This window comes from Gossypium arboreum, chromosome 12 (assembly GCF_025698485.1).
Source record: "Gossypium arboreum isolate Shixiya-1 chromosome 12, ASM2569848v2, whole genome shotgun sequence".
Taxonomy (NCBI): Eukaryota; Viridiplantae; Streptophyta; class Magnoliopsida; order Malvales; family Malvaceae; genus Gossypium; species Gossypium arboreum.
In genome coordinates, this window is record NC_069081.1 from 3877016 (window position 1) to 3889073 (window position 12058).

At 29.8% G+C, this 12058-nt stretch overlaps 1 protein-coding gene across 1 annotated transcript; it reads left to right on the plus strand.

Moving 5' to 3' along the window:
- The first annotated feature begins 4667 nt into the window (after positions 1-4667).
- LOC108477811 (COBRA-like protein 6) lies at positions 4668-7486 on the plus strand. Its single transcript, XM_017780299.2, is given in 7 exon segments — positions 4668-4880; positions 4969-5048; positions 5589-6042; positions 6155-6308; positions 6775-6870; positions 6872-7050; positions 7138-7486. Coding segments are annotated over 7 exon segments (1338 nt in total). The 5' UTR covers positions 4668-4795; the 3' UTR covers positions 7428-7486.
- The last annotated feature ends 4572 nt before the right edge of the window (positions 7487-12058 follow it).

The window sequence follows — 12058 nt, forward strand, 5'->3', positions numbered from 1 at the left end:
ATTAACTTATCCTTTTAAAAAGTATAAGTTATTTTCCTAAAAAGAATTGTTTTATGAGTAATTTTATTTTTATATAAAATTAACTTGAATCAACGTAATATTTTTATATTTATAATAAATTTTAATTTTAATATTTAAAATATTAATAATAAAATATTATAATGTGCAATATTATTAAACATGCATATTTAATTATTTATATTTAATAATATAACAAATTCTTAATATAATTTATTATTAATAATTTTTTAATATTACAATTTTATTTTAATAATAAATTCTAACAATAATAATTTTATATTCTAAAAATATTATTAAATATTTATGTCAATATTTCAAGTATAAATATATATTAAAATTTATAAATATTTAATAAATATTTTATAGTAAAATATGAATAATTTAAGTATATATATATGAGTATTTGTTTAAATCATGCTTAAACAAATATTGTAATTTAAATTAAGTTTTAATTAGGTATTTTATTATTAAGTATAATATTAATAATTATAAAATAAATTTTTGGTTGGCAAAAGGAAATGCTATTATAATTCTTTTGTAACAAATATATTTGTGTTGTGTTTATTTCACTAAAAAATTTAGAAAATTATTTCAAAAAATTGCCAAACACAGAAAATATTTTATGCAAAAGCATCCAAATACCGAAAATATCAACTGTTTTAGGAAATCAATTTATTTTTCAAAAATTATTTTCTAGAAATTGTTTTTAATGAGACAAACGAAGCCTATTTATCTATAATACATATAAAGCTCTTGACTTAGTTGTTGCTTGGTCTTGTGCCATACAAATCTAACAACTTAATTACACTCCCATTATAACATTCCTTACCCGATTCTGTAACAATCCGAATAAGTGTTGTCACATTAAAAATTTTCAAAACTTTGCATAAAATTCAGACATTTAATTTATTGTTATTGAACTCGATTTCAATATCTGAAATTCAATTTCGTGTTTTTATATAAAAATTGATACATATTTCTCTCATCTGAGCTTTAAAAATTGATTTTATTTATTCTCACTAATTCATCACAAATTCATATACACAACTTTAACAAATATTCCAACTCACATACAAATCATAACAAATTACAAATTTATCAAATATTTCATAGAATTAAGTATACAATTATTATGCCCATATTTATACCTAAATGTTTCAAAATAATAATAAAAGTCCCTATATTTTACAAAAAAATCCCTGAAATTCAATTTTTGATTCTTTTAGGTTTTAATCCCTAAAATTCCATATTTTCAATTATTTACAATTCAATCCCTAAAATCGTATTTCAACGTTTTCCCGATCAGTCCTAATTCCCATTTTGCACAATTATGCAAAACAATCCCTTTTCCCAAAATTCCAGATTTTACAATGTAGTCCTTATTTTTATTTTTATTTTTTCAGAATTGAACACTTTATTCACTAAATTTTCAATTCTATACATATATCAATCATTTCGAATCCACATAATATAATTAATAGACTTCAAATCATTCTTTACTTGATTTTTAAATTTTCAATTTAAATTCATCACTAATTATTTCTCACATTCTTTAAATTCCAATTTTCTTTATTCCAAATAACCATAGTATATTCTTTTCATACAATAATAATTTCTCCATCATTCTAGCACATGAATTAATAATAATTCAAATATAAATTCACAACTTTAATTTTTCATACACAAATTTACCAACCATACTTATTTTGAATTATCCACATAAATTCAATCATATATCATCCATCGATATTATTTTCATACTTTTAACACAATATTTCCATCAATAATATCATAAAAACTAAATCCACATATTTAATCTTTACAAATATACATCAAATTATACACTTACATTGTTACATTATAATATTTTAAGCAATTTATCTTAATTTATTCATTAATTTCTCCACATATCCATGCTCTCTTCCACTTCCAACATCCAACATCCATCTTTAAGCTTCCATAGTTGATTTCCAATTATAAACCAGTGTAGAGGAAAAGAATTTCTGACCAATTACAAAGAGCCATGGCAAGTCAAAGTTATCAGGGTAAAACTGAAATTACTATGGTTGAAATGATGACATTGAATCTATGCCATAATTATTTTTCTCAAATTAATTTAAATTAATTAAGAGATAAATAATAAAAATATATGATCAAGAATTAAAATTAAAATAATTAAGTGATAATATTAGATGATCATTTTATCTTTAATTAATTAAATTAATTATAGATAAATAATAAATAAAGGGCTCTAAATTCTTGTAGAACAATTAAACGAACTAGTTAAATTCTATTAAAAGGAACTAGTTAAATTCTATTAAAACTCTTTTATTCAAACAATTGACACTGTAAAATGGGGTCACCCCAAATTATTCCACACATACAAGTTCAAGAAGCTCAGAAGATTTCTACAAAATTCTTTGAATAAGTCGAAGAACTTTAAGAAATTTTGATGAATATCGTACTCATTCTAAAGAAAAGTTGTCTTCCAATCCAGTTCAACCATGGAGAGGGAGATAAAAGTCGTTTTTGAATAAAGTCACCTTTCAATCCAATTCAGTTGAATAAATGAGGTCCAAATTTGTTTCAAGAACAAGTCAACACGACAATTGAAGCAACCCACGTCCATCTAAGATCAAGTTCGACGACCCTTGGATTAAAGCTCAAATTGAAGTGAAAAATCAAAAGAGTTTTGTTTATATTCAAGAAATTTCTAGAAATTATAACTTTCTTTCAGTAAGATTCTATAAAATTGTGATTTCACCTCATCTCTATTTCTTTCCAATAAAAGAATGATAAATCAGATTTTTTCAAATCCTAAAAATCAAGAGAAAAAATCTAATCTAACTCCAAATTTTCAAGTAAATTTTAACTTAAATATGTGTTCAAACTTAGTTTTGAATTATTTTTGGATATGAAATCATGATTTGTTATCATAAAAAATTTATGCTAGTAAATATTATAAAAACTTCTCTCTCTCTCTTTTTTTCATGCACCCAGAGAATAAAATCTAATCTCTTCCATTTTCAAGATATTTCCTTATTATTCCACCATTTATTCATTAACAGAGGTGTCTGAGCCACCAAAATTGACAAAGATATAGTTTGGTGGTGTGTAAGAGAAGCTAGCGGTGGAGCTAACGAATATAGGCGTTGGGTTGGGAACTAATGGATCGATTGTGAAGGCCGAAAGGTTTGGGACGAAATAAGGTTGGTTGACAATATTTGGGTTTCTTGTGATACTAGATATTGAAGGGAAAAGGGTTACCACAGGCTGGGGTGACGACTATCGTTGAGGTTGAGAAAACCCTAGAATAGTGAAAGGAATAGGAATATGAGTAGGGTACGGATAATACCTCGAAGTGGGACCTGAAGAGATGGTGTTGTGAAAGCTCTGATAGAGGTAGAACCCATGACTTCTGAAGTTATGATATTTGGGTTAACGTGAGGAAGAACATCTAGGGTCATCTGGAGCCCCAAAGCTGAAAGTAATTCAAAATATTATTTTTTAATTTTTTAGGGGTTTAACAAATTTTTTTAATTTAAGTCAAAGAAAAAATTTACCAACTCTTAAGGATCCAAAATTTTTTTTTAACTTTTAAAGGCTTAATTTTTTACCAAGAAACTTAAAATTCCATTTTATTGTTTTACTTGACGCATCAAAATATTAACAACGGACTGTTGAATGTATGGGGAATATGGGGGTGCAGAAATTGGTGTAGGGGTGGTTTTTGTGGTAATATTTGTGACTTTCCTTTTAAAGATTCCCATAGACGACGCCAAATGTTAAGGTTTTCTTTGAGTTTGTATGAATTTGGGTTAGCAAAAGGGACTTGATATGATCTGCAAAATCAAAGGGTGAAGTAAAAGGTGTTGGAGTTGGCACTTCTATCTCTTTTGATGCTTAAATCAGTTTATGGACCAAAAGAATTTTCAAAGAGTTGATGGAATGAGCATATGAAAGGTGCCTTTAGATTAACTACTTCCTTCCGCCTTGTATGTTTGCTCTGGATAGTGGACTGACCATGTCAATCTTTTGTGTAACGCCTTTGTCCGGTGTCAATCCTTTGTATGCTTACCATTAGCCGTGGTAGCTCAATTCTTTGTGTGCTTGCTATTAGCCTTTATAGTTGTTCCATGAAGCTATTTTTTTATGGTCTTCTTAAGCTATTTTGGTTCTTTCGTTATTAAGCTTATGGGTTTATGGGTATTTTATAACAACATTAATTTTTTCATATAAATATAAATGCTATCCATTGATATAATTTTGATTCATACTACTAATTTGATAAATTATTTAATATCATAATTGATATAATTTTTGTAATACATATTTATATAAATAATTTTCATATAATAAATTTATATGACCCAAATAGAATACTATTTTGCTGTTTGTCAAGAAAATTGGCCCCTCTATCTAAGATTATTTTTATTTTTAAAACACTTCGATTTTAAATATTAGATAAACGAGTATCGAACCCTCATTAGTTAAGTTAGAGGAAATCTTATCATCTCATCTAGATCGCATAATTTGAAAATTAAAATTTTCATTAATTCCAAATCTCGCAAATCCAATAAGACCCTTCTCATTTCATTTATTCTACAATTTTTATTTCTTAATTTGTCTTAAGGATTAAAGGTAAGCAATCAAACAAAACTTCCCTAATCTTTGTTTTTCCTTTTCTATTTGTTTTTGCCGCTCATACATTTTATATTCAACCACACAAAAGAAGCACCCTTTGCTCAAGTCACAGTTCGAATTTATTTTGAAAATGGACCCTTTTTACTTTGTTTTTGGAAGATCAGCAAATATGGTCTTGATTCTCATCTTCTTCTTCTGCTCAGTTTCACCTTCATGTAAATAAACCTGGTTTTTTTATTCTTTGAGTTTTGTTGAAGTTCTATTTTGATTGGGGAAGACTGATTTTGATTAAAATGCATGCAGATGGATATGATCCTTTGGATCCTAAAGGCAACATAACCATTAAATGGGATCTTTTGCAATCCAATTCTGATACAAATGATGTAAGTTTCTAATTCTTGATAGCCATTCCTTTGCCTTATTCACTTTTATCGTCACTCAATAAGTAGGGGTTTTTATTGGATGCCATAAGTGATGAACAAAAAAATTATAAGAAATTAAAAAAAGAATACAGCTTTTTGGTTCAGGAATCAGTACATGTTCACTGCTCACTCTACCATTAATTGCACAGATTTGAAAATATTCAACTTGTTTTTATGGATTTAAATATTTTGATTATTATATGCAATGAATTTGGAGCAAACTTGAAGGAAGTAAGCTTAGGGTGGGTTTGAATGTTGGGTGTGTTTAATTGCAATTAGTATAAAAATAGTGGTGGGGTGAGATTTATGTAATGATACTGTAATGTAAGACAAAAAATAATCTAAAGGCATCACACCCCACCACCTATTCAAACCACCTTATTCTAGTTATGTCTGCAATTTGCATTACCGGCAATTGCTGGAAACACTCTGAATTGCAAATGTAAACGTGAAGGAATTAGTTTTAGTATTTCAGGATTCTTAAGCCTACCATAATTGCAGGTGAAGGTATCATTGTTGAACTTTCAACTATACCGCCACATAGAGCTGCCCGGCTGGAAACTGGGGTGGGAATGGCTTGGCAAGGAGGTGATATGGAGCATACAGGGAGCCGAGGCGACCGAGCAAGGAAACTGCTCCAGGTTCAAAGGAGGACAACTTCCTCATTGTTGCGAGAAGAAGCCATTGATTGTTGATCTTCTACCTGGAGCTCCCTATAACATTCAAACTTCTAATTGTTGCAAAGGAGGTGTGTTATCATCCATGATTCAAGATCCTACTAAGTATGCTGCAGTTTTTCAAATGAACATTGGAGCTGGAGGTGTCGCTGATTCGGATTTCGATATGCCACAAAATTTCAGTCTCGGAGTTCCAGGCTACACGTGTGCGAAACCGGTTCAGGTTGCACCAAGTAAGTATAGCTCAGATGGTGGCCGCCGCTGGACACAAGCTCTTGGTAAGTACTTGTACCGAAATTATACATTTTTTTGCACTAAGCCTTTCAACATTGTTCATCATAATTCATCATGATTCATAGTATAGTAATTATATGCATGGATTTATTACAGGGACATGGAATGTGACGTGTATTTACTCCCAATATCAGGCATCAACTTCTCCAAAATGCTGTGTCTCCTTATCTGCATTCTACAATGACTCGATTGTTCATTGTCCCAAGTGCAGCTGCAGTTGCCAAGGACTATCCGGGTCAAAATGTGTAAAGTAATTTCTAAAAGTATAATGGAGGCATATCTACTAGGTGCAAGATTGCATTTTGCCCCTTCTAATAAAAAATGGGCAAAGTAATCTTTATAAATTAGATGAAAGAGCAAATTGACCATTTTATTAAAAATTTCATCCAATTCTACTGTTAAAAACTAATTCCCTGCACATCGGTTTGAGGTACATGTGGCACATCATGAGTCATCGTTTGGTTATTCTATTAGCCATACCGGTTTTTAACAGTAGAAATAGATTAAAATTTTAACAGAAAAGACTGGTTTACTTTTTGATTTAATGTACAAGATTAATTTACCTATTTTTGAGTAGAGACACAAAAAGCAATCTCACACCTACATCAGACTCTGATACTTTTACCTAATTTCTCTTAATATTTGTTTTCATAATCTATTACACAGCATTAAGATTATTAAAGAAACACCATCATTGATGCTTGTTTATTGAACAGATTTGGCGAAACACCATCGCTATTGCAACAAGTAAAAGACTCAAATCAAGAGCCGCCATCGATAGTGAGATGCACACGGTATATGTGCCCAATAAGACCATTGGCATGTGAAACAAAGTTACAGGGAATATTGGCGAGTGAAGATCACTGTGAATAATCTGAATATCCTAAAGAACTATAGTGGCTGGAACTTGGTCGCATTGCACCCTAACCTCAAAAGCTTGACACAAGTTTTCAGCTTCAACTATCACCCACTTAACCAATATGGACATATCAGTAAGATACTAATAATAAGCTTATTCATCATCAGTCATACTCTTATATGCAACACTGACATATAAGTTAAATTATGGATGTGTGCAGATGATAGTGGCATGTTTTGGGGGGTTGAGTACTACAATGACATGCTGTTACAAGAAGGTGAGGTTGGAAATGTGCAAAGTGAGATGTTGCTGCACAAAGATGAAGGGATATTCAGTTTCAGGGAAGGATGGGTTTTCCCTAAGAGGATTTTGTTTAATGGTGATGAATGTGTGATGCCACCTCCTGGTGATTACCCAAGGCTGCCTAAAAATACTGCTCGTGCTGCCAGTTTCACCCTATCTATAATCTTTTCTTCTTTGTTTATGCTGCTAATTATATTTGCGTGTTGAAATGTGAATATATATATATATTTACACAAAGTGTTACTTGGATATCTAATTCTTTGCTTTTTCACTTTTTTTTCATAACCACATTTTTGAAGTTCGAATATTTGAAGAATGTCTAAAGATGTTGAAAGTAATTTTTTTCATGTTCATATTCTTCCCATCACCCAAAAAAAATAATTAAAGAAAAGATGGTCATTGATTCTATATATAGCACTTCCAAAATATGTATTAAATTATAATCTTATAAGCTACTTGTAGCGACTTAAAAATTTGGGTTTCGAGTCGCTAATTGTGGCGATTAAAAACTTGAAATTTGAAATTTGATTTTAGATTAAACCGGGAGTCGCCACCGATCTTTTTACTAGGTGTGATCGGACACCTATTAAATTTTTTCTTTTAAAAAAAAGAGGAAAAGGCCGAGTTAAGGTCTACGTTAAAAAGCCAGAGAAAAATTAGGGTTCGGGAGTCGGTTACGCGCAAGGAAGGTATTAGCACCCTCGCGACGCCCAAAAATTGGTATCTCATAAACACGTGTTGTCTTGACGTTCAAAAATACGAATTCAATTTAAAATTCAATCGCGGTCCGATAAAAAAGACGAGAAGTTTGAAATTTTTGATTTTTTAGAAGGATATACCGTCTTAACACGAGCCGGTTGACGTTCACCCAACATAGCGATGAAATCAACGACATAGTGTTAAATCGATATATTGCCTTATGTATTGAAATTAATAAAGTATGAATAAATACTTTAAAATAATAAATGACGGGGAAATATATAAAATGGGCGGAAGCGAAAGATGATAGTCGGAAATACATTAAGGCATATAATTCATACAACACTAATATTACAGACAATGACAATGCGCAATATTAAACGTAATAAGAATTAATCATGAAATAAAAACAGTGAATATATGTATAAATATATAATAATAGTAAGTATGGTGACGAAAACATAATATTTAAGATACGTACATGGAAATATATAAGCCATACATATAACTAATACTATCGAAAAATATACATTGTAATATATATAAAAAAAATATGAATATAATATAATATATGTAATATAATATAAAAATATAATAGTATAGCATTAAAACATGATACATGTAAAGTATAGTATTAAAAGAACACATATATAATGTACGAAGAATATATATAATACTAAAGCCTTTGGATAATATATACACATGAAAAACTAGCAATAATACTACTAGGGTATACACAAATGTATTAAGTATGTACACGTATTTATAAATATATAAATATATAACAAAGCATGAACTAATATTAATAATAATAATAATAATTATAATAATATTATTATTATTGGAATGTAAAAGAAACAAACATAACATTAATAAAATACTATAACAAAATGAATAAAAGACATTAAATATGAAATTATGTATATATACTTACGTACATAATAAAAATATATACTAATGCATGATAGCAATAATAATAATACTAATAATACCAACAATATAAAAATAACAAGGATATTAAATAAATATATAAAAATAAACGAAAAGGGGACTAGAATTAAAATAAAAACGAAGTTGTGGGCAAATTTTAAAATAAGAGACAAGCCTGAGGACCTATTTGAATGTGCTTGCAAACAGTGGGGGTTAAAAAAGCAATTTTTCCAAGCCTTTAAAACGTTGCGCTTGGCCAGGGACTAAATTATATAACGTAACATATTTTTGGGCCAAATTAAAATAGGAAGAACCGATTGGGAATAGCAAAAATGCGGAAGGGCCGATCGCACAATTAGCCCTTCCGCTTCAAAAACATCGCGGACCACAGGCCGGACCGGTCGGTCGACCGATCCGCATCAAAAGCGGTTTTACGCTTTAAATCTGGTACCAAAAGCGGTACAGTTTTCTTGGGCTATAAATAGCCTAAAAACTTGAAAAAAATCATTTGAAGGGAAGAAAGAAAAAAAAGAAGAGAGAAAAGGAGAGGGAGAAAGGAGAGAGGAGAGGGAGAGGAGGACTCCGCCGTGGGGGCTGATCACCGGACGACCATCGGAGGTCCGCCGGCCAAGGCCATGTGATGGCGGAAAGGTAAAAAAATCTGTTCTTTTATTCTTTTTTTTTATTTTGTTATTTTTATATATATACTTTAATATTTTTTAAATATTTATGTATGTAGAAACGAAACAGTAGCTAAAACGAGAGAAAAAAAAATTTTTACCTTAGATTTTTCTTTGCCCTTTTGATTCCTCAATTTCTAGTGTATTCTTGTCTGATCTGGTGATGTTATTGTATTAAGTACTAATAAAAGCAAGATTTTCTCAGAATTTGAATGGATCTTTTTATATTCGATAGAACAAATTTCCAACCCTTTTACATCAGTTTGAATGGCCTTTTTATAGCCGAATGTTCCAAAGGATAGTACAAAATATTGTTTCTTTTCTTCGCTCTTCGCTCTGTTCTTCTTTGTTGTTTTATTTTCTTCTTGCAGTCTGAGCGGACCAAGCATCTTGCACAGGGTGTGGCGTACGAGGACTGTGGCGGTATGGGACTGTTGTAGTGGGGGTATGGGGCTGTTGTGGTTGGGGTATGGGGCTGTTAGGGTTTTTTGTATTATTTTGTGTAATGGGCTGTTAGTTTAGTGGACTGGTGGTTTAGGTTATTGGGCTTCGGGTATATGGGTTCAGGGATATTGGGTTCTGGTTGTAAATGGGGTTTGAATTTTTGGGTTGGCTGATGTATTAGTTAGGCTTAATGGGTATTGGGCTGTTTAGGTTAGGGTAGGTTAGTTATTGGGTTTTGGGGTGGCCCAAAATTGGCTTGTACACTACTATATATATATTATTTATTAAGCTTTTGATTGAGATAATATCATTCTTAATTCGATCCTAATTCAGTTTCAAGTTATCAAAGTTTTTGTTTTTACAAAATAACGAATATTAATATTATCTTAACTCAATTTAAAAATTATCAAAAGCCCTTACTTTTACAAAGTAACAAATATTAATATTTTCATATTTTTAATAAATTAATACTATGATGAGATTTGAAAGTTGGTATTAATAAATTTAAATTTTTAACTCAACTATTTCACCCAAACCATCAGTTTTAAGATAATATTTTTATAAATATATTTTTACATAGGTTATTTCTTTCCCTAGTATGTCATAATCTAGTATATATAAATTGAAATGGTTTAATATATCATTTGCTGTCCGAATTTGACACTTTTTCTAACGTGATATCCATATTATATTTGGTCCAATTAGCTACTTGTTAAAGTTTTAGGGTTTGATTTAATTAAAATTAATTATTAATATTATGAGGTTTGATTTTTTTTATGATTTTGTTAATAGAATAAATTTAGTGCCAATTATGAATTTGTTTTATTTTACATTTAATTTGTCAAATACAATCTAATAGATGTGATTTAATTCCAATTTTAAGTTTGACTTGATAAAAGTTGATTGTTAATATATTAGTTAGTTAACTTTAAAACTTGAATTAAACACTAAAAAGTTAGCACTTTTATCATCAACTTCCAAATGTATAACCTTTGTCAAAAACAAGTATCACATTGAACTAAAAAATAACACAAGTACCACGGTAAGAATAAAATGTCAAACTCAACTTTACCTTCAAAATTTTAATTTTACCCTTTCAACTAAAATCTTATTAGATTTTTTATATAAGATTTAAATATTTTTATATACTTTTATACATTCACATTGTGGGCTTGCTAAGATTTTTACTTTATTTTACATAATTAGTTGTAATTCCTAAATTTTATAAGATTTTATAATATATATTTAATTTTGTAAAACTAATATATTTGTTTAGAAATTCGAAACAAATCAAAATGGATGAAGAGTTATTTTGAGATGGGGTTGGAAAAGAACACAAATTTTAAATAAAATCAAAGTCCTAGCGAGATCAGGACGGGAATTATGAAAATCTAATTGTGCTTGAGAGGAGCAAAAGTACGCTCCACCCATCCTATTGCCATCCCTACTCGCCTCTTCCTTTTAATTGGCCGCCCCTCTCCTTTATCCTCATCTGTTGCCGTTCAATTCTTCATCTATTGTCCCGTATTTACTTGCAAAAAATCTTAACAGAATGAAATCCTGGAGCCCCCAGTCGCCAGTCTGCTCGTTTTAGGCGTTCTGCGATTGCAACTTTGCCACCATCCATTCTCTTCCTAATTAATTGGAAACTTGAATTTGACAACAACCTCATATTGGAATTTGAACTTTTTTTTTTGTTCAAATTAATCCTTGCACTTGGTAATTATTCTCCTATTGAGGTTTAACTTAGGCAATTATCTCACATTGAGACTTGAAATTTTTTTGTCCAAGTTAATCCCTAAATTTAGTAATTATTCTTATATTGGGACCTAAACATGACAATTGTTCCCACATTAAACTTTAAACTTTAGGATTTTTAAGAATACATCAAGAATTCATTTGAACCAAAAAAAATTAAATCCCAATGTGAAAATAATTACCAAGTTCAGAAACTAACCTAATCAAAAAAAATTTAAGCCCCATTGTTAGAACAAGTACTAAGCATAGGGACTAACTTGGACAAAAAAAATTCATACCTCAATAATTTGAGAATAATTGTCAAGTTTAAACCACAAAAAATGATTT